Genomic DNA, 23,826 nt, shown 5'->3' on the forward strand with positions numbered 1-23,826 from the left:
ATAGCATATGTTCATTGTACAAGCTTCAAAAGGAACAAGAGTATACAGTGAAGTTTCCCTCCATCCCTCACCCCCTTAGCCCTCCTTAGAGGTAGCCACTAACATTTCTCTTCTATCTTTGGAGACAAATTTATACTTTCTTTGTCCCTATGTACAAATGACTGGCATACTTCACACAGGATTCTGCACCTTGATTTTTTTCCCTATAAATTTTAAAGATCTTTCCATATCAGCACACATAGTTCATTTATTCTTTTAAACTACCGTATAGTATTCGATGATGGAATGGATGCACCACGATTTATTTGACTCTGTCCCTTTGGTGGATATGTAACTCATTTCCAATCCTTCCATATTAAAAATAATGGTGTTTACATTCCAATTGAAGTCCTTGCTAGAGATGCCCGAGGGTCTCTGCCCCCATGCTCTCATCGGGGCATTTTAGATGACTCAGCCGTCTACAGTTTTGGCCAGTGTAAAACATTTACAATAAACAAAAACAAAACAAAGCCCTGAACAGCCGGAACCTCCCACGTCTCCCTCTCCACGCGGTGCGCCCCACACGTGGCGCTGCGGTTCCCGCGCTGGTCCCGAGCTAGAGGACCTGCTCTCCGGCACGTGTAGCGGCAACTGGGGACGCAGCCCGCGCGCCCCTGCTGCGCTCCTCCCGGCGCCCACCTCCGGTCCGGAGCCTGCGGGCCCGGGCGGCCGCGGGGGCTCGCGGACGTTGCAAAGGCCCACGAGATGCGGGCGGCTGGGACACTCCCGCGCGCCCTCGGACAGTCATCTACCCGCCCGGAGCGCGCCAGCGCGGGTGCCTAGCAACCGCCAGCCAATCGCCGCCGGGCCCCGGCCGTTTTACGGCAGCAGGCCTCGCCCCCACGCGCTGCCGAGGGGCGGGGAGGAGGTGTGCGATGAGCGTGAGCCAATCCGTGCCGCCGCCTCCCGCCCTGCGCCCTCCCATTGGCCCAGAGCCAGGCGGCGTGCCGCGACCGTAAGGTGGGGCCGAGCTGTCGTGAGGCACGCCGGCGGGCGGGTGCGGTGTCTGCGCTGTCCGCTCCGCCGGGTGTCATTGGGCTCCGAGAAACGGCGCCGAGGGCATCGCGGGCGGCCTGGTGTCCGGCGCGGCCATGGCGGGCGCGCTGGTGCGGAAGGCGGCGGACTATGTCCGGAGCAAGGACTTCCGGGACTACCTCATGAGGTGACGAGTCCCCGGGGCCGGAGCCGCCGAGGGCTTCGGGTTGCGGAGCCGACGCCGCCGGGACGAGGGGCCGCGAGGGTGCGGGCAGCGGGGTGGGCTCCGCGCAGCGGGGCGGGGATTCCGGGGCGGCGGGGCGGGGGGTTGCGGACAGAGGGGTTGGGGCTCCCGGCCGCGGGGCGGGAGTCCAGGCAGCCGGGCGGGGTCCCGGGGTAGTGGCGCAGGGGGCTCCGGACAGTGGGGCAGCGGGGCGGGCCGGAGCCCTGGCGGGGGGACCCCCACCCCGGCGCGGGCGGGCGCCGAGAGCGGGCCCGGTCCGGCGAGTGGGGCCGGGGCTCCGGCTCGCTGCACCTGCTCGGCAGGTGTGCGCCCAGGTGTGCGGCGGACCTGCCCCGGGCGCGGGCTGGGAGGGCGCGTCCCGGCATCGCTCGGTGGAAGGTGAGCCGCAGGTGCTCCTTTTCCGCGACAAGGGCACTGAGCCCGCCGGGTCGACCTCGCCCTTCGGATTTCGCAACTTCAGGGCGTCAAGCGTGGGACGGAATCAAATCTAACATACGAATATTCTGCCAACCAAGGGCATACTTTTTAATATTCTGCTTTCCATTAAGTGTTCATTTCCAATTAGAAAGAAAGGGCATCGGCAGGATGAAAAGCCTAAAGACACTTCGTATATTTTATTTTTTGGCTTCGCCGCTCGGCAGGCGGGATCCTAATCCCCCCCCCCGCCCCGCCCACACCCAGGGACCACTCGCCCCCTGCATTGGAAGCGCTAGTCCTAACCACTGGATCTCCAGGGAAGTCCCACTTTCTGTATTTTATTTTCGCTTGTAATCTTGAGATGCCTGCTTTTTATTTCATGTATTTAATATAACTTTAAAACCGTTTTATATAGTTTATTTAGGTGTATACATTTTAGTTTTTCTTTGTGTGATTTTTTTAAACCCAGGTAAGTGTAGGGCTGCAGTATTTTTTAACAGGTTAGTGTAGTAAAGAGGTAAAGTGATGACAGCTGAGGAGAAATAACTATCCATAGGGTCCAGTATGAAAGCAGCTTCATTTTACCAGTAAAAAAAAAAAGCAGGATTAATTTTTTTAAATTCTGAATTTTATTGCAAATACTGTTTGCTTGTAATTTTAAAGGGCAGTAGGGTAAGAAAAATAATTGTCTGCCACGTGGTAAATTTGGAAACAGAAGCTTCACTCTTGACTTTCCAAAAATGAACTTTGTGTACTTGCATAGGACCGTAATTAATTACTTTGTGTACTTGCATAGGACCGTAATTAATTACTTTGTGTACTTGCATAGGACCGTAATTAATTACTTTGTGTACTTGCATAGGACCGTAATTAATTACTTTGTGTACTTGCATAGGACCGTAATTAATTACTTTGTGTACTTGCATAGGACCGTAATTAATTACTTTGTGTACTTGCATAGGACCGTAATTAATTACTTTGTGTACTTGCATAGGACCGTAATTAATTACTTTGTGTACTTGCATAGGACCGTAATTAATTACTTTGTGTACTTGCATAGGACCGTAATTAATTACTTTGTGTACTTGCATAGGACCGTAATTAATTACTTTGTGTACTTGCATAGGACCGTAATTAATTACTTTGTGTACTTGCATAGGACCGTAATTAATTACTTTGTGTACTTGCATAGGACCGTAATTAATTACTTTGTGTACTTGCATAGGACCGTAATTAATTACTTTGTGTACTTGCATAGGACCGTAATTAATTACTTTGTGTACTTGCATAGGACCGTAATTAATTACTTTGTGTACTTGCATAGGACCGTAATTAATTACTTTGTGTACTTGCATAGGACCGTAATTAATTACTTTGTGTACTTGCATAGGACCGTAATTAATTACTTTGTGTACTTGCATAGGACCGTAATTAATTACTTTGTGTACTTGCATAGGACCGTAATTAATTACTTTGTGTACTTGCATAGGACCGTAATTAATTACTTTGTGTACTTGCATAGGACCGTAATTAATTACTTTGTGTACTTGCATAGGACCGTAATTAATTACTTTGTGTACTTGCATAGGACCGTAATTAATTACTTTGTGTACTTGCATAGGACCGTAATTAATTACTTTGTGTACTTGCATAGGACCGTAATTAATTACTTTGTGTACTTGCATAGGACCGTAATTAATTACTTTGTGTACTTGCATAGGACCGTAATTAATTACTTTGTGTACTTGCATAGGACCGTAATTAATTACTTTGTGTACTTGCATAGGACCGTAATTAATTACTTTGTGTACTTGCATAGGACCGTAATTAATTACTTTGTGTACTTGCATAGGACCGTAATTAATTACTTTGTGTACTTGCATAGGACCGTAATTAATTACTTTGTGTACTTGCATAGGACCGTAATTAATTACTTTGTGTACTTGCATAGGACCGTAATTAATTACTTTGTGTACTTGCATAGGGCCGTAATTAATTACTTTGTGTACTTGCATAGGGCCGTAATTAATTACTTTGTGTACTTGCATAGGGCCGTAATTAATTACTTTGTGTACTTGCATAGGGCCGTAATTAATTACTTTGTGTACTTGCATAGGGCCGTAATTAATTACTTTGTGTACTTGCATAGGGCCGTAATTAATTACTTTGTGTACTTGCATAGGGCCGTAATTAATTACTTTGTGTACTTGCATAGGGCCGTAATTAATTACTTTGTGTACTTGCATAGGGCCGTAATTAATTACTTTGTGTACTTGCATAGGGCCGTAATTAATTACTTTGTGTACTTGCATAGGACCGTAATTAATTACTTTGTGTACTTGCATAGGACCGTAATTAATTACTTTGTGTACTTGCATAGGACCGTAATTAATTACTTTGTGTACTTGCATAGGACCGTAATTAATTACTTTGTGTACTTGCATAGGACCGTAATTAATTACTTTGTGTACTTGCATAGGACCGTAATTAATTACTTTGTGTACTTGCATAGGACCGTAATTAATTACTTTGTGTACTTGCATAGGACCGTAATTAATTACTTTGTGTACTTGCATAGGACCGTAATTAATTACTTTGTGTACTTGCATAGGACCGTAATTAATTACTTTGTGTACTTGCATAGGACCGTAATTAATTACTTTGTGTACTTGCATAGGACCGTAATTAATTACTTTGTGTACTTGCATAGGACCGTAATTAATTACTTTGTGTACTTGCATAGGACCGTAATTAATTACTTTGTGTACTTGCATAGGACCGTAATTAATTACTTTGTGTACTTGCATAGGACCGTAATTAATTACTTTGTGTACTTGCATAGGACCGTAATTAATTACTTTGTGTACTTGCATAGGACCGTAATTAATTACTTTGTGTACTTGCATAGGACCGTAATTAATTAGGACAGATGTTTACTACTGTGCAGCAGAGTATTTACGAGATTAATGTGCTGGGGAAATCTGAGGAAAGTAGTCATGGGAGGCTGTGTTCTTAGTCCCTGCAGTTAAGTTTCTCTGTGACTTCACATATTACCTTAGGTTTTTACTCATGTTTCTCCTTTGTATGAGCCTTCCTAATAGTTAAGTACAGCTAAGGATAAAACTGTATGACATAATTAAGAATAAAGTCTTATCCATATTAGAAATATGCTGATGATTACCTAATGTTTTATTACACAGGAAGAATTTGTAAAATATATGTATTTTCAAGGAAGAGAGTTAGCCCTGCTTTTCTAAATTTATGGTTTTTTTACTAGACAGGTGTCTGTGAGCCAGGTATTTCAATTGAATACTTTGATATATGGTCTAACCTTTTTTCAAAGATTAAGTTCATGTAGCTTTAATGTTTACATGCCTTCTCTAGTATTGCTTTAATTGTATTCAGCTCTGACTAAATGAGGAAAAAAAGAGAATTGCAGTGTCCAGGCAAGTGCTGCCTGCTAGGACACCCAGCTAGGATTCCGAAGAATGACTTCTAGCCAAGGGATCCCCAGCAGTCAATCTCAGTGGACTTTTGTTGCCCTGTCTGTGAAATGGGTTTAATGACAGTGCCTATCTGGTTGGGTTGTTGAGAAAATTAAACCGGATGAGGGACGTGAAAATACTTGGAAACCCCAAATCACTACATATTTCTATTATATCTTGCTATTTTTGCAGCAGAAACATTTAAAAAAGTGTACTGTTACGGGAAAAGTTAAAATCTTAAGTGTGAGTGTTACTGAACGGAACTTGAGTCTGTGCACCCGACACACAGCAAAGCCAGTCTCCTGACACTGGTTGTGGGGAAGGGAAGTACAGCGTTTACTGCAGGGCGCCTGCCAACCAAGGAGAAGGGGCAGCTCATGCTCAAGAGACGCGAACTCCCAGATGGCTTTCAGGGAGGGGCTTTTAAAGACACATTCGGAGTGAGGGTTGCAGGGTGCGTGATCAGCTTGTGGACTTTCTTCTGACCGGTAGGTGGTGAGGTAACAGGGTGATGTTTGGGGAATCTTAATGTCAACTTCTGTTTCCAGCTAGTCTGAAGGCTACTTCTTGCGGTGGGAATGCAGTGACCATCCTCCGCCTGGGTGGGAGCCTTAGTTCCTGCAGAACAACTCAAAGATATGTGTTAGATTGACATGTATCTCCCTTCAGGAGGAACTAGGACTCTGTCTGATCGCTGAACTATTGTTTAAGCTGTCATTACTTCTCTTGCTTAACTGCTTTCCCTTCTTCCTGCGTTCCCTCACTTCCCGCATTAGCAACTGCTTGAGTCCGCCCTTGGGAACTTGGGGAAGGCCTGGAAGACTAAAGCCTTTTTCTACAACAAGAAACTGGGGACACAGAGGGGCTTTTGTACTCAGGAAGGCCCTGTAGGGTCCCGCTCAGTTTCATGAGGCGTAAAGCTCTGTGATTTTGACTTGGAAATACTTCTGTGGACTGAACAGATGAAGTGAGATGTCCGACTGGCCTTGTTTTCCCTGCTGCTCTTGGCAGCAGTGGGATTTCATGCCAGCCTGCAGAGCAGTGGTTGAGTGATTGGGCTGATATCAAAACGCTCAGCAGAAGCTCTTTTATTAGCTTTTTCTCCAGAAAGAGAATCGCTTCTTCCCAGCATTTATTAGAGGAACATTTCCCCTGTTTGTTCTTCTAATCTTCTTGCTCACAGCCCCTGCTTTGCTTTTGCAAATAAATAAAGCCATAAGAAGACAATTTCATATTCTCTTCCAATGAGAAACGGGGCCCTGTGCCTTCTCACCTCATCAATCATTTGCACTCCTGAACAACTCAAGCTCTCTAGCGTTCTTTTTACAGCCTGCCAAAGGGGTGTAGAGGTTTTCCAAACTAAAACTGCTCTAGAATTTTAAAAGTCATTTTATTAACAACATAGTTGAAATTTTTAGCAAAAATTTAAAGTCATACTTTACATAGATTATAACCTCCTGTCAATTACATTTTATGGATAAGACTGAAATGTCTTTCTTACTAAAGTGAAGTTCCAAGTGTATTTTAAAATGTTGATTTTTTTTTTTCATCGAGGAACAGGAGTTAAAAGAACAGGCTCTAACCAAAGGCAGTGTGTGGACTTTGATTGGATCTGATATGGGAAAAAACAGCTATAAAAGGCATTACTGGGACAACTGGGGCATTGAAATTGGGTCTTAGTATTAAAATATTAAGTAATTATTGACAGTTTTTGTTGGATGTGATGGCAGTATTATTACACCTAGGTGATGAGTTTGAGTGATGGGTTTGAATCCCAGCCTTTTTGCTTTCCAGCTGTGTAGTCTTGGACAAACTGCTTAGTGTTTTGTGCTTTGGTAGCTGTTTGACGACACAGCGTAGTGCTGTGTATATTACAAAAGTAAATGTTCTATTTTTATTGTTATCAATATTCCACGTTTAATCCCTGGGTTCCTGGTACTCTCCTTTTGATGCCTTCCATCTTTCCTTTCACTGATTTCTTCTTACCTATTTTAATGAAAATCTTGAATCAAGAACTTCCTGGATCTCTGTTATCCTTTTGTTTTGTTTTTTTTAAATAAACTATTTCCTCACATACGTTATTGGTGGAGTAAAAGCAGACAGCTCTCTTTTTTGCTCTTCTTCTCTTCTTCTCCCTCCTGAATTTTGGTTAAGAAAAATAAATTAGAATGAGCAGCTAAGTTTTGAGGTAAGATGTATGTTCTAGTGACTGAATCAGTCAAGGTCTGTGTGTATTTATCCTAGAGATTTACTCCCCTCCCTCAGAGAAGTGAACGGATGTATACGTGCACATATGTATTTGGATATATGTGCAAAGAATGTTTTCTTAAGTAGAACCTAGATCACGAGTATTTGAGAGTCAGTTAATCAGTCAGCACGCTCTTGTAAATCCCAAGTGAGCCGGCTGTTTGCAGTGAATATTCTCCAGTTAATAAGGTTATCTATTCTAAGTTATTTTAACTTCTAAGTTTCCAGGAGAGCTTTAAGAATTTATATTTACTACCCAAGTGAGAAGTTGCAGTGGAAAACAGGGAATCTTTTACAAGTTATAGGATGTTAGAGCTGGAATGGACCTCAGACATCAGATAGTCCAACACTTCACTTGCCATATGGAAAAACTGAGATCCAAACCGAGCGGAAAAGTTGAGACCCTCTGGACGCCAAACCTGTGAAGCCAAAACAGGAAAGTCGGTTAAGATTTAAAGGGAAATAGTTATGCACAAAAATGGTTTTGAAAAGAAGGTTTCAGGTACTTTCTTTGCACCTACTTTTCCTGTGTCTGCCTCCCTTCTCTGCCATGCTGCTTGCATACCCGCCCCGGCCTTACTTCCCTGTCTGTAAATGACCTTCAGAAAGTTACTGAGGCTGAAAGTGTTGAAGCACAACTGGCCACAGCAATCTCTTCTCTGCCGTCCAGTTTAGTTTTGACCATCTAAATACAGTTGAATATCACACATTCTGATTGTTAAAACTCTCTCTCATTTTAACTTGAACTAGAAATAGAAAATCAGGTAAAAGTTGGTGAGCATAAATGAAATGGTGGTGAGCATTTTCAGCCTGTAAGAGAATTGCAGTTAGAATATCTCCAAGTCTTACCCCACTCTCAGTGGTGCTATAAACAGACTCTGCTAGGCTGTTGCTTAGATCCTTTTAGTACTGTGGAAGCAAGTTATAAATTACCTGAATTACTCACAGCACTTTCGGAGAAAGCGAACAGTTACTGTCAGTAGTTTTAGGAAAGGAAGAAACAGATTGGCAATGCCGAGAAGACATTAAGAAAATAAAAATGAGCTTAGAAGGAACCTGGAGCCAAGCAAACAGATTCCAAATTCAGGAGAAAAAGAGGATGAAGTTTATGCGGGGTGAACTCATCCTCCTTTGCCACCTCCATCGTCGTTCCTAACGTGGGAGACCGGTGTTTCCTCCACAGGAATTCAAGGTCGTAAGTGAACCGAGAAAACCCTTACGCATTTTGAGCTTGTTTTAACCTTCACTGAAATAAAATACAAGCAACATACCAAATAAAGAGAAAGTCAAGGGTATTTTCCACACAGTTTTTTTTTTTTTTTAATATTTATTTATTTATTTATTTATTTCTGGCTGTGCTGGGTCTTCGTTTCTGCGCGAGGGCGTTCTCTAGTTGCGGCAAGCGGGGGCCACTCTTCATCGCGGTGCGCGGGCCTCTCACTGTCGCGGCCTCTCTTGTTGCGGAGCACAGGCTCCAGACGCGCAGGCTCAGTAGTTGTGGCTCACGGGCCTAGTTGCTCCGCGGCATGTGGGATCTTCCCAGACCAGGGCTCGAACCCGTGTCCCCTGCATTGGCAGGCAGATTCTCAACCACCGCACCACCAGGGAAGCCCCTCCACACAGTTGTAACATTATTGTCCCCCAACTGCAGTTTGTGTTGCTTATAAGTTTATCTTTCTTTGGAACAGAAACTAATACATACTAGGAAGCTTTTCTTTTCTAGTTTGGCTCTGCACAAATATGCTGTTCAGATTTTTTGACTGAGTAGTTGATGCATGTTTTGGACAGTTCTGACATAGAATTAAGGAATGTTGAGTTGTGGCATTTTGTATTTCCCAGGGATGTTTAGAATAAATTTATTCTCAGATTGGCTTATAGTCATTAAACCACTATTAAAGTGATGTGATCAACATTATTTTTGTGGTCACTTTCACATAGGACTTTTGGATTGAGCAGGGTATGACGGCAGAAGTTAATTCCTCCTTCACATTCCTTTATAATCTGCCTTTTGTAAAATAGGGTAGAATTTGAACTATTGTACAACTCAAGGAAAGAGTCCTGAATTGAAAACTAAATTATCTCCGAGTTGACAATTTAGATTTTAAGAACTACATCTTTTAAAATATTTTTGTAGGAAAAAAATGTGCCGTTGATAATTTATAGATAAATAAAAGGCCTGTGTTCAAATCCTGAACAAAGGAGAGTGACACCACAGGTGAATAGTCCATAAATGACTGGATCCTGCCCTCTGACCTGATAAGGGAATCACCCTCTCGGCCGTCCAGACTCTGTGCTCCGCCTGGACTTGCTGGGAAATACAGTCTTGGCAACGTAATTTGTTACCACAGTTGAAACATAATCTATTAAAACAATGCACTTAACATTGAAAGACGGACTCTCTCTAGGCTGTTCGTATTTCATAGTAGAACCTATTTGAAGTATATTATTAGCATCATCAGCAAATACTCTCATGCTGGAAATTAGAGCCTCCTCGACCCCTGCATCAAAACAACTAGGGGAGTTGTTTGGACGTGACAGTGTGTATAGAGGATTTTATCGTTTTATTTCAGTAATTCTTTCAGGAGCTACACTTTTAAGAGTTTGCCTTATCAGAACAATTAAGCTATATCCTGAAAAGAAGAATTGCCATCTCAGAAGTAAAAGTAGTTCGACGTATTTCTGAATGGTATTAATTTTAACATTCAGGAAAACAATTCACTTAACATTAGAAGATTTTCCTCTTCGTTCATTCAGCAAACATTTTTTGAGTGCCTTGTGAATTCTGGGCACCACTTGGGCCAGAGTTTCAGCTGTGAACAGAATATGGAATTACACGCCTATTTTTGGGAGCTGACATTCTGGTGAGAGCCTGTTAGTAAGTAAAAATGGAAAGTCCGTTGCTGGTAGAATTCTGCAGCCTTGTGCTTCTCTCCAACTTGCCATTTTCAAAGAAATGCCCCCTGTAAGCCCGTGCTGTCCAGTCTGAGAGCCACAAGCCCCAGGTGGCAGGGGGGCTCGTGGAGGGTGGCCAGTCCAAGCCGAGGTGTGGGGCAGCGTCGGCACCCGCTGGATCTCGGAGACTCAGTGCTGAAAAAGAATGTAAAATACCTCGTCAGTAGGTTCTTATTGATTACATGTTCAAATTAAAATATTTAGAAATGTTGGAATAAATAATAAAATTAACTCCTGTTGGTTTTCACTTTTGTTAACATGACTTCTAGAAATTTTTAAATTTCATGTGACTCCCGTTCGTGACTTGCATCATATTCCTATTGGATAGCCTCACTTCTAAGGATTAAGGTAGCGTTTCATAAAATTAAGGTTTACTCTCATTAGGTCAAAGTCATTGTTAGAAATATCACTGGATCTTCTCAAGACAAAAGAAGAGTACGTGCTGCTAGTGTTGTCGTTCTGTTACTGAACTTGAACGCATGTATGAGGCTGACGTAACGGAAACCTTTCAAAGCATCTGATCTTTTTGTTTTCCCCGCATGTCTCTCCTGTCTGAACCTCGGTGACGCCTCACAAAACAGCACGGTAAGAACCTGTCGCTTCTTCATATCAGGCTTCTGCACACTTTCTGCAGTAACAGAGTATGGACAGGAGATAGCCATCGTGCCACGCCCTTGTGGGTCCCGGGCCAAGGGCGCCTCCGGTGACCCCTCGGTCCTCCGGTTCCACTCTGGGCACTAACTCCTCTGCAGGACCAGTGCCTTGACTGATGAATATCTGACAGAGCACAGACCACACATGTATTCCAGAAAAGGGAAGTGAGAACTAGAATCTTGTACTCGATAGAAAAGATGTATTATTAACTTTCTGTGGTTAGATATTTTAGTAACTAGTGTTGAAATTATCTTTACCTTTTACGTTCTTTTTATGAAATATCTCTTAAGTATATCGCAATGCTTATAATCACAAGTGTATATATAGCCCTTAACTTACAGAACTCTGCTTCATATAGCCCTACGCTCACCACAGTAAAACTTTGAATACTGTCTTGTGACCAGAAGTCCCCCGGGCTGCCTCAGGTTTCAGATTTATGCCGCGGCCTCTTACTACTTGGCCGCAGCTGTGAGCGCAGACGCCTGGCATGGCTGAGCCCCTCAGGGCAGCCCTGAGTGTGTGCGTAATGCGTGGACCTGGGGGCCACCGTGCAGAGTAGAGCAGAGCAGTGGAAAGTGATTAAACAGCCAAGCGATGGGGATAGACTGACGTGGTCAAAAAAAGGAGGAGACGAACATCCCTGGAGTAATAGAGAGTTGAAAGTGAAGGGACACAAAGGAAAGGACAGGAATGGAAACAAGCAGGTAGGTGAGGAGGGCTAGATACTCCATCTCCAGAGGTCTGGAGGATGAGGAAGGAGGAAAATGACCAGGCTTCATCCAGGTACAAGAAACATGAAAGTTTCAGCAATGAGTAGCTGAGACAAAATCCAGTCTGAAAGCAGGAGGACTAAATAGCCACCCCAGAACCTCAAAGATTCTTTATACCAACTGTGCCTGAGTTACAGCGTCCATAACTCAGATGTGAGATTCTGCAGTACTCACCATGCTGGCAGTAGAACAGCTCTGACAGTTTTATAGCTATTTAAGGCAGAGGCCTCATGCTTACATTAACCACGTTACGTAAACGTTTCAGAATATTCTTAGATCATGACAAAGGTAATTCTCATTTATTTTTCTTGCATTTCCTTGTTTCTCATTCTTACAAAGTTTTTGGATTTTAATGACTCTTGGTCAGTATTAGAAGTGCAGGTCTAGAAAGGTATTTTGCAGCCTGAGTTTATCTTAAATGCTCTGATAGGCAGAAATAAAGCACTGCTTAATGTTCTGATAACTGAAAAGGGTCTTTACCCAACAGTGTGTGGTTTCCTTCAAATTTTATTTTATTTTTTGTTTTTCACTTTATTTTTGGCCGTGCTGCACGGCTTTCGGGATCTTAGTTCCCCAGCCAGGGGTGGAACCCGGGCCATGGCAGTGAAAGTGCCAAGTCCTAACCATTGGACCTCCAGGGAATTCCCTCCTTCATATTTTAAAGCATTACTTGCAAATTGTACATAAATAAAACAATTTTTAATTTAATGGGAAAAGCCCCTGGACTCACTTCAACCTCAGAAGTTAAATTAAATTGGATGTTGCTGCTGTTCAACGTGGACAACTTAATTTTGGTGCCTGGGGCGGCCGTGGTCGCACATGAGAAACTCCTGATCCACTTCTTAAATATAGGCTGTTCCTGTTCCTTCAAAATTAATGTTCAGTTTAACTTCTCATTATCGGGGGCTCTGAGTGTAGATTTTTAGGTTCTCTGATCTTCATATAGCTCATATGAGCTGAAAAGCAATTTCTTCCCTTATTAAGTTACTCTCTTCAGAAAAAGTATCCAACTTAGGGTCTGCATTTTAAGAGATGTTGACAAATATCTTAATGAAAATTTGAAAAAAGTTTGATAGATTTAAACGTTACATTACAGAGAATGGTTGTACCAGGTTTAGGTTGTAGCACGAGTGACTTGTGTAAGAAGTTAATCTCATTTGAAAATTCTCAAAACGGGACAGTCTGAGATTACTTAGTTGTGATCTGGAAGTTGGTAGGGACCTTGGTAGAGTGCCTGATCCCTTCTGGTTTGGGGCTCTCACCTTGTGAGAACTGCTGATTCTTAGGCACATACTTGCACAACTGAATGCCTGCATGGTAACCTTCCCCAGTTAACCGCACATTTCACGTTACTGTTTAAGAGAAGTTGTAGCTCTTCACCGCTCCGTCTTGACTTTTCCTCTTCTTTCTCTCCTCATTTTTTAACAGCACTTTTGGGGCCCAGTAGCCAACTGGGGTCTTCCCATTGCCGCCATCAATGACATGAAGAAGTCTCCGGAGATTATCAGTGGGCGGATGACATTTGGTAAGGATGCAGATTTGAAAAATTGGGAGGATCTTTATATATAAAATTATAGCATAATACAGCTCCTGCTTACATTTCAAGTTTGTAGCACCAGACACTAAAGTCACTATTAGAAAGTAATGTAAAGCGCCTGACGTCATTGATGGGTGTTACTCCTCGTGGTAAGGGAGAAAAAGGGTTACTGTAGTTGGAAGTATTTATTAAGGTCCTGTTTGCCTTTCAGATTTAGTGCCCCTAGTTAAAGAGCGTTGTCCTCTTGAACTTTATTTGGAAAAAGGATCTTTAAGTTTACTTGAAATCCTGATATTTGAACATAAAACTTGTTGAGGGGATTAAATAGCAGTTCTGTCAGATAAGGGACTATAAACCACTCGAGGGGACAGAAAAGGAGGTTAGAACTGATGTCAGCTCACTGACATTATGTTCTTTACCTGTTTAAGTAATAAGTAACAGAATACCTAACAGTGGTGCAAACCATCTGATGAGTTTCCCATTCAGGGAAGCATTTAAGCAATAAGTTGCATCATCTGTAAAGGTCTTAGCAGAAGAGGTTCTGTTTTCGAGGCAGCTGAGCCCTGTCAGCCCTCAGCGGGAGGCCCTAAGTCACTGTCTCGCGTGTCCCCGGCAGCCCTCTGCTGTTACTCCCTGACGTTCATGAGATTCGCCTACAAGGTGCAGCCTCGGAACTGGCTTCTGTTCGCCTGCCACGCCACAAACGAAGTAGCCCAGCTCATCCAGGGCGGACGGCTGCTCCGGCACGAGTAAGTAGACCCCACTGACCCTTTGTGTTCTGAGGAGCTGGGGCGGGGCGTGACTGTGTGTGGCTGGGGAGACTCGCTGCAGAGCAGAAATACGCTGAGAATTTAAAACAGGGACCGCGCCGTTGAGACAGTGCAATGAGAATTCACTTATTAAACATGAAAATTAGCATGAAATAGGGTATTACTGTTCTTATGACATCGTGACTTGAAATACATGTTAACGTAAAGGTGTCTTCTTAAAGCCCTCCAGGGCCTTCGAGGCTGGCGGTGAAGTTTTGTTTCTCTTTGAATTTGCCTTTGTGCTTCTTCCCAGGATGTCTAAAAAGGCCTCAGCATAACAATGGAAAATGAAGAGCCGGCGTTTTGAAGGGATGGCATTGCCAGCCGCGGCTGCTCAGTCACAGGTTTCATCATAATGAACAGTCTTGCTAAGAAAAATATGCGGAATGCTATCGTTACTAACCAGACTATTTTTCTAGAAATAGCAGGGAGTTCCTAAACCTACTCTCTGCTGCCTTACAAGTACTGAATATTTTACTTCTCTTCAGAAAGAGTAGCTCAAATATGCAATCAATTTAATACTTCCCAATGATGGTTTTATCTGCAGTAATATGTATATTATCTGTTAGAATTTACTTAATGAAAAACTGAAGAGAACAAAATTTGTAACCATCAGCATTTAAGTACTCAGAAATCGTGACCTTTCGTTTAATGACCATGAATGAGACAGCTGACAGCTGGCCACATACCTAAAATCACATTGCCAGTGTTTGAAAAGGTATTTGTATTTCCATGCAGTGTGTATATTGAAATGCTGTAAATTAATGGCAATAAATGATTTAAATGTTTGTCAAATGAGCATGATTAATTACCTTGTTATGTTTGTTAAGAAACTGAAGAACTATATCCCTGAAAGGTCAATTACAGGTGAAAAGTGGAACTCCTTGAAAATGATTAAGATGGCTGGGGAAGTGACAAGCTGGGGGCCAGTTTCGGGAAAGCATCCACATTCCCAGCTCTTCATAATGCGCTCTTTCAATGGGCAAACATTAGAAAAGGCACCCAAGCACTGCACCTAAAAGCTGCCCCTGGGGCTTCCCTGGTGGCACAGTGGTTGACAATCTGCCTGCCAATGCAGGGGACACGGGTTCGAGCCCTGGTCTGGGAAGATCCCACGTGCCGCGGAGCAACTGGGCCCGTGAGCCACAACTACTGAGCCTGCGCGTCTGGAGCCTGTGCTCCGCAACAAGAGAGGCCGCGACAGTGAGAGGCCCGCGTGCCGTGAAGAAGAGTGGCCCCCGCTTGCCGCAACTAGAGAAAGCCCTCGCACAGAAACGAAGACTCAACACAGCCAAAAATAAATATAAATAAATAAATAAAATTAAAAAAAAAAAAAAAAACTGCCCCGAACTAGCTGACTGCAGGCTGTCCGGAAGTGTCCTGGGCTTGAGTTTCCCCCTGAGGCAGGTCAGCTAACATCTGTGCTGTTTCCAGGGAAGCCGTGGGGCTTGCAGGCCCACAGCACGTGTCGACGGCCTGGTGGCCAGCCGCGCTGGGCGCTGGGAGGGGAGGCTGACCTCTGGGCAGGGAGCCAGCTCTGCAGGGCAGGGGTGGAGCTGCTCCGAGGAGTGGGACCAGAGGACCGAGCGCGTCCTGAGGGCACAGTCCTCGCGCCTCAGGTCACGTCGCGCAGTTAGTTGGAGGTTTTCAACCTTCACCGTGGACGTGAGCACGATTTCCTGTCTTCCGGCAATCATGGATGACGGCGGCAGGTGTAGAGCTGGCGTCGGCAGGGTCTGCACCCCCAGCACCACCTCAGCCAGCCTGTTCCCTCTGAACCGTTTCTGTCACTTTTCTGTTCCTTCAAAGGCTTTCGGAAATGTGCTTTGAGCCACACGCAGCCCTGTGAAGCTGGACCGGTGCTGCTTCCACACGGGGGACACGGGAGTGCCTGGTGGGGCCTCCTGACACGCGGCTGCCCCTCCACCCGGGGCTGGGGGCGGAGAGCCGGGAGCAGGCCGTCCTCCCTCCCTCGGGCTCATGCCGCCACAGCTCCCTGGAGTTGAGGGTGGTTAAAAGGAGCTGGCGACAAGAGCCGAGATGGGTTTAATTCAGTTAAAACCGTGCGTCCTGCTTAATCTGTCATACAAGTAATACAACTTGTAAGAAATTCAAACTATACAGATGCATATAAAGGAGCCACCGCAGGCTCGTGCCTTTCTTCCTGTCCCGTCTGTCCGGAGTCACCACTGTTAGTTTTTGTGGTTTTGGATCTTCCGCTTCCCTTTTCACCTTGGGAAACTCGTCCTACCTACCTGTCTCTAGTGCTAAGTGAGGAGCAGGGGTAGCCGGCGGGTGTCAGCCGGGCTGGAAACGGAGATGCCGCCCCAGGGCCCGGGAGAGATGCTGCCCCAGGCCCAGGAGAGAGGCTGCAGAGATGGGAGCAGGAGAGGCCCTGATAACGTCAGTCAGCAGTCTGCTTCCCTGAGCTGCTCTCACACCTGGTGAGGAAATCCGGGCAGAGGCCAGCAAGGTCACTAATGCTCTGAATGAACACGGATGAGCAGGGTGTGTGCACGGGCAGGTGTGCGGGGAAGGGGTCCCGCGGGAGCCGCAAGGTGGACGGCCCACATCAGAGAGGGTCCTGAGGGGCCCAGACAGAGGACACGGATCTTGTACCCTGGCAGCTCCCTGATGGGGTCTCGGGAAGCCCCCAGCTGTCCTCTTTCTCTGAGCACAGTGTCCCGAGTACTGGCAAGGACAAAGGCAAGGATTCCAAGTGAACAATGAGAAAAGGTGGGGCAGGGTGCGTAGTATTCCACGGCTGGAATCTGACCCCTAATTTCCTACAGCATCGACACCAACAGGAAAAGCTGTATTCTGGAACAAGATTTTGTAAAGGTTCTTGGTTGCTTTAAAATGACCAGTGTCTCATTAGCAAAAAGGACACTTAAAACAAGTGGGCGTTCCATTTATAAGTGAAAACCTCATCAAGCAGACTGACCAAGCAGTATGAAAACTTCGTTGTCATGGGGACTGGACAGGAGCCCTCCTGGGAGCACTGACGCCAGGGCCTGGGCAAGCTCGGTGCTCTTCCTGGGAACTTATAAAGAGCTCTGTCTTGTGGAGACATCTGAAGTGTGTCGTCACAGAATGTGGTGGTCAACACTGTCTGTCAACTATACTCCAATAAAGGTGAAAGAAAAAATGTGGCAGCTCTTTGGTCTACACTGTGAGAGCAGTGCCCCCTCCCTTCAGGGTGTCCTCAGGGCATCACACCTGAGCACTGGGGGTGTATTAGTAGAGAACAGTGCCAGCAATGTAAATACGTAAACATGTTAACGATGAGCAGGAGTTCACATTTACAGTAACAACAGCTGCACAGCTAAAACATGAAAACACAAGGACTGGGTTGATGCAAAATGTAATTACTCTGAAAGCCCAATGATCCTGTAACCGAGCAGGACCCGATGGGGCCTTCCTGGGACAGGCCCCTCCCCCAGGTCCTCTGCGTCAGCTCCGTTCTGAAGTACCCAGATCATAGTATCTGATGCACCTTTCCTGAGTTGTTTTACAGATGCTAAAGCCGCCACCAAATGGAAGAAATGAACTACTTGACGACCATGGGCATGTAGCCCCCAGCCCTACTGGCACCTAAGGATTGATCATGTGAACTCCTGTGACCCCGCCCTGTGACCTCACCATCAACCAATCAGAGAACTCTGCACGAGCTGATCACACACCCTGGGACCCCCTGCTCCCTCAGCTGGCCTTTGAAAATGCTTTCCTGAAACGCATCAGGGAGTTCGGGTGTTTTGAGCACAAGCTGTCTGGACTCCTTGCTTGGCGCGTGCAGTAAACGCTGTACTTTCCTTCCCCACAGCCCGGGGTCAGTGGATTGGCTTTACCATGTGGGCAAGTGGACCCAAATTTGGGTCTGTAAAAATACATTTCCAGATTTTTAAATTACCACATATAACGTTGTCTCTAAAACTACTCAAGATCTCAAAATATTTTTCATTTCAAATAATAAAGTACAGAGAGAATTTGAAGCCACGAATGCGCTACGACACCTCCATGATAAGGGACACTGTCAGGGCCAAAGTGCCACGAGGGCTTCAGCCACAGAGCATTCCTTTCTCTGACAAGTCATGGGACAGAGGTGACCATCGTGAAGTACGTCCTGCACTGCCCCATCTTTCCCACCCACAGCGTGAGTCCTGGGCTGGGACGTGCACCTCCCCAGGAGCAGAGGGGCGATAAGTGTTGGTGGTGACAGTTGCCACACGCCTCCCTGCAGAGCTCCTACCACACTCCACGGGGACCACTCGGGACCTCCAGTCGGGCTCAATGACTCCTTTTGTCTTTTTACATTTTCATCCAGGATTTCTTAGTCGTTTTCTCAGGTGCATGTGTACGGAAGGTTTGCAGACAGTAGCGGGAAAGCAGCAAGAGTTGTTACAACATCTGAGGGTCTGACACCCGACATTACATCAGAGTTCTTCCCAGTCATTTTGAGGCTGGAGATAGATGGGCTCCAGGCTGGGCATTTACAACCAGCCTCCTGGTTACATTTCCTGAGGCAGGAGGCAAGTGGGCTCCAGGCTAGATATTTACAACCAGCCCTCTGTACTTCGAGATGGAAATAACAGGAACCGGGGAAATAGCTGGATTTTGCCTCCTGAGGACACTTTAAGATAACAGTCGTGGCAGGAACAGAGAGGAGCTAACCCTTGTTTGAGTAATAGATCCACAGGTCGCATATCTCCCATCCTTGGGGCAAGGGAGACATTGCGCGGGTGCAGAAAGACTCCTTGGGGGTCAAAAAGGAGGGGGCACCACCCCATAATATGTGACGCCAAGGCCCCCCCGTAGGCCTCTGGGCTGGAATCCATCTTGGAAAAAAGTTGCACATGCACGGTGGGGAGGGTCCTAGGGGAGATCAGGTGTGGAGAAAGAAACCAGATAATTGGCCAAAGGCAAACAAAGACCTGGAAGACTGTCCTGTAAATGACTTAATCGCCTCTTTACTGCGCTCGTTAGGGGGGACGCCCCACCCTTTCTCTCCAGGGGTGCATCTCTGCCCTGCTTCTGTCTTAACTAAACAAACTGCTTCTCTGTGTGCTCTCCCACTTGTTGTTGTGCTGTGTCTCTAATAATAAACTTGTGCCTGTTTTTAGTTTTTGTCTCCTTGAGAAATGCATTTTTCTTTATTTTTCCAGTCAGCATTGTTTATTTTTTTAAATTAATTTTTATTGGAGTACAGTTGCTTTACAATGTTGTGTTAGTTTCTACTGTACAGCAAAATGAATCAGCTATACATATACATATATCCCCTTTTGTTGGATTTCCTTCCCATTTAGGTCACCACAGTGCATTAAGTAGAGTTCCTGTGCTATACAGCATGTTCTCCTCAGTTATCTATTTTATACACAGTATCAATAATATGTATGTGTCAATCCCAATCTCCCAATTCCTCCCACCCCTCCTTCCCCCTTGGTATACATACATTTGTTCTCTACATCTGTGTCTCTACTTCTGCTTTGCGAATAAGATCATCTCTACCATTTTTCTAGATTCCACATATATGCGTTAATATACAATATTTATTTTTCTCTTTCTGACTTACTTCATGACACTCTCTAGGTCCATCTACGTCTCTACAAATGACCCAGTTCCTTTTAATGGCTGAGTAATATTCCATTGTATATATGTACCATATCTTTATCCATTCATCTGATGATGGACACTTAGGTTGCTTCCATGTCCTGGCTGTAGTGAATAGTGCTGCAATGAACATGGGGGTGCATGTGTCTTTTTGAATTATGGGAGAAATGCATTTTTCTGTGGGGGAAAGAGCCAGGGGAAATTTGCTTGTCTGCTGGCTTGCTGGTCTAGCAGCTAGGGTTCCTGGTTTCCATCCAGGCTACCCAGGTTCAATTCCTGGGCAGGGAACTAAGATTGCGCTTCAAGCCACCGGCCACTGCTGCCTCTCTGAGATCAATTTCATTGTCTCAAAATAACTTGGTTTTTCAGGCCCAGGAGAGAGCCAACAAGAGCAAAGCTTGGTGACTGGGGGGGGCGGTAGCCCCAGGCAGGGCCGTGGCCTTGGAGCCATGGGGGGTGGGAGGGGGGCAGACGATGGCCTGGGGGGAGGTGCCGGCCCACGGGGTGGCCACGGGGCTCCCAGGATTGTGATGAAGCTCCCAGCTCCACAGAAAAGCTGCATGAGAATGAGCTGCACTCCCTGAGAGCTTTACTACAAAAGCTGATCTCAAAGCCAAGATCTGCTTGCTGACAGGCACCTTGGGCAGTGGGCACAAAACAGGCTGTTGGTCTATATTCCTGATGGAGCCTGGCTCTGATTCCTCTCAGTTGCTCTGAAGGTCCAGCTGAGGCCAACGAGACAATATTTCAGCCCCAACTAGTAATTCTCACCTAATCATTCACGAGGGCCGCTAGACACTGGTGTTCTATGTCTAGTTATCAGAGGGCCTTCTATAAACTAGGGCTTTACTCCATCAACTAAACTATACCCTTACACCTGGACATGGGCCCTACTGAAAAGGCAGGATAAATACTCAATTCTTTCCTTTTCTGCCCAATTTTTAAAGTATAATTGGTTCAATAGCTGTTTCAGTTGTAACACATTATTTTGAATTATTTTTTCTGGCGTTTTCCCTTTTGAGCATAACAGACTCATGAATTTTCATAGATTGAAAGTGTTTTTATCAACAATGTTTATTATCATTTTTGGCTCAATTGTCATAACTTTGGCCACTGGGAGCCCCCTTCCAGGTCTCTTGGGCTTTGATCCCACTAAGCCTCCACGTTTCCTGGCACGAGACGCCTCCTGCCCACTCTGAACGTTCGCTTCCCCACCGCGAAGACATTTCTCCGCGTATGGGGAGTGTGGGCTCCACGGATGGGGAGTGGAGTTTGCGCCCTAAACACGGGCTCTCGGTACCCACTCGCTGCTAGAGGTACAGGGCTTCGTGGCCAGTTCAGCACACAGTACTCAAAAGGACTTTAAAAAGAAATCATGCATTCGTATTGATATTTCCCTGTCAATTCTACTATAGTACTTCTACTTAATTTCTTTCACTTTCGTAATTGAATCTTTTATACTGAATTGCGTGTGTTATTTCTAACACAAACATTTCATTACTTACTTGCTTTACCCAACAATATAAAGAAAAATGGTTTCTCAGTCACACCATTATTACTGTAAACAATGAAACTACTGAATACAAGCCCAAAATTTCCCTTATTCTTTGTCCTTGGAATGAACGTCCCAAGGATGTAGGTTCCAAGTAATAGTTCTAAATTCACTTAAAATAATCTTTTGTCTCTGCTACGTAAGCACTTACCCCATGTAGAGTTCAACACAGTTGTTCATATTTATTTTCAATGTGAAGGCTTTTGCATTCTAGCAGCTGCTAGTTCTTAGAAGGTGGCAGCTCTTGGCTCGTGTTCCTAGTACAGGAAATAGGAGGCCAGGCTAACAGTTAAATGACTGTCCGGGAAATTCAATCTCTATGATCGCTTCAATTCTCCAGTGTAGACAGTGAAGTCTGTCTACACTCATGGGTTCTGGCTGAACAAATCAACTCTACTTTTTCCTACTTAATTTCTAGTTCTGTTACAACCTACATAGTTTAATGTTTTAATCTTGTCCTGATGTGCAAGTTTTATCTTGTGCCCTTTTTGAGTTATCACTTTTCTCTTTAAATAAAAATAATAATATCCAAATTTTCTGCATACCACGCTCTGTATTTTCACACCAAGGCTTACATTATATACATTCAAATAATTCTCAGTTAATATTTTCTTAACCGCATGCAGTCAGTGTTTAATTTTCTTGTAGGGAGATTTTGAGGAGACACATGGTACCAAGATTCCACAGGGTAAGCAAAGGCAACACATGTAAAAACAAACTCTCTCTATTTTTTAAATTTTTGTCTGAAATCCTCTCTTCACTCAGAAGTCAAAATGCAGTGTTTGCTTTTTTAATATATTTTCTAGCACAATCAAATACCCTCTAAGTAGTTCACCCACCTCAAACCCTATAGTGACTATAGTTATGTTCTTTAAAATACAAATAAAACACAGAGTTCAGCGTGACCACGTGTGTTTAGTTTGTAAGAGCAGCACCACCTTTGACACAATTTTTGCCAAAAGTCAGGGTAAAGGTCCAAGCGAGCCAGCTGGAAGTCTAATGTGTGCAGCCGTGACTTTCGCTGCAGTATCTTTGCTTCTGGCCAAGAGTGAAAACAAGAGCACGGGGTGAAACACGTTCAAACAGGCTCCAGTCACCTGCTCTGGACCTGTCAAAGTCCTTCCTCTGCATTTTTAAACTAGCGCTACAGATACAATAATCTGCGTTATTATATAGATGATAATAACAGTCTATAATGGATGGATCCAGTCTTTCAAGTTTTGCTTCATTTAAATCCAACCACATTCCATTTTCTTCTAAAAGCCTTTCTAATTAAGAATTATATAACCTCATAATTTTTTTTATTGCAGTTTTCAGAAGTTGCTACTTAGAGCAAAGAGTAAGTCTTTAAACACAGTTTGGGCACCTAAGTCCCTTGAAGAGGGGAATGAATCTTAGCAGTTGCTTTTTGTAGACAGCTGCTCTGAAAGCTCTCCTGACCAATGAGGTAAAGTCTCCGTTGAACAGGCAAGCTTACAATGTGTTTAAAATAGTCTGAAAAATTCTTGAACATATGAGGGAGAATTCCGCAAATTTTATCTAAAAGGCTTTATTTTCATGCAGAGAGGAGAATTAGACAAGCCCTTGGAGAAATGTGAACATTTTCCCACGTTGGCATTTGCTGTCTTAGGTTGGATATAACATCTTGGGTCTAGCTCGGTCCTCCTGGGGCAGTTCTGGAAAGTTCGCTTGTCTCTCTCCTCCGTTGGACTGTAGGCTCCTTGGGGGCTCCTGGTGAACATTTCTCGTAATCATAGCCCATAGTGATTAAAGTAGCCTTTGTGTATTTTAGGAAGTTCCAAATTTCCTGTTTCCTAACAGCCTCCCTGGCAGCCGGGAGGCTTGGAGGGCTTCCTGTGTGCCACACAGGCCTCCCGGGTGACGCTGCGTTTGGAAGCGAGCATCCCAGGAAGCAGGCTCTCCACACAACGTCCACTTTTCGGGTCCACGTGCAGCTTCCATCACTGAGAAGGGGCGTCAGTTCCGGCAGCAGATGCCCAGGCTTTGATCAGGTGGAGGTGGCTTTCTCACTTGTCCAGTCCCATCGCACGGTCCAGGTGTTGGTCCTGGAAACATAGTCTTAAAACTCATTTCCATTCTGCACGATTCCGTGATGGACCTCAAAGCATTTAGTAAATCCCTTTTCTGCTTAAACTGGTCCAAGTAGATTCCACTGTTTGCAATCAGGGGCTCTAACCATCCTGAGACAAGGAATGTGACGTCTTAGGCTTCATGTCCACAATTCCTGATGAGACCTCAGTAGAGCCATGGGCATCTGGAAATATCCTTTACGATTAGTCCAGTGTAATGTCTTCTTAGGGAAGGCCAGGGGATGGGGCTCCTGACTCCGCAGGCCCAGAGTGCCTAAGGCGGTGAAAGCACTCAAAAATTAAAATGTACTGGAGACAGAGGTGCAAAACAAAATCCTTTTTAAAAATTTGCAATAATAAATATACGTCTCACTGAAAGAGCTCCTGTTGGCAGGATAAGTGACTCTCTGCGTTTGACTACAATAAAGAGTCTGGGAGTGAAAGAACT

The 23,826-nt window shown here is 44.8% G+C and overlaps 1 protein-coding gene and 1 long non-coding RNA gene across 11 annotated transcripts in view; one reads left to right on the plus strand and one right to left on the minus strand.

Annotated features, from left to right (window-relative positions):
* The first annotated feature begins 990 nt into the window (after nucleotides 1-990).
* On the plus strand, nucleotides 991-14,924 carry MPC1 (mitochondrial pyruvate carrier 1). Its single transcript, XM_082404695.1, has 5 exons — nucleotides 991-1,201; nucleotides 10,941-10,944; nucleotides 13,212-13,308; nucleotides 13,937-14,069; nucleotides 14,383-14,924. The coding sequence occupies exons 1-5, from the start codon at nucleotides 1,131-1,133 to the stop codon at nucleotides 14,405-14,407; spliced, it is 330 nt and encodes a 109-aa protein (XP_082260821.1). The 5' UTR covers nucleotides 991-1,130; the 3' UTR covers nucleotides 14,408-14,924.
* The window catches only part of LOC309634512, a 31,996-nt gene continuing 13,829 nt past the window's right edge, over nucleotides 5,660-23,826 (minus strand). For 9 of the 10 annotated variants that reach the window (XR_014248153.1, XR_014248154.1, XR_014248155.1 and 6 more), the window contains one exon: nucleotides 15,060-23,652. This is a non-coding gene — a long non-coding RNA (uncharacterized lncRNA). Of the gene's footprint in view, nucleotides 7,827-15,059; nucleotides 23,653-23,826 lie in introns of those variants that run through there. The other variant, XR_014248152.1, reaches the window with a different exon arrangement.

Source organism: Balaenoptera borealis (assembly GCF_965194805.1).
Source record: "Balaenoptera borealis genome assembly, chromosome: 9".
Classification (NCBI taxonomy): domain Eukaryota; kingdom Metazoa; phylum Chordata; class Mammalia; order Artiodactyla; family Balaenopteridae; genus Balaenoptera; species Balaenoptera borealis.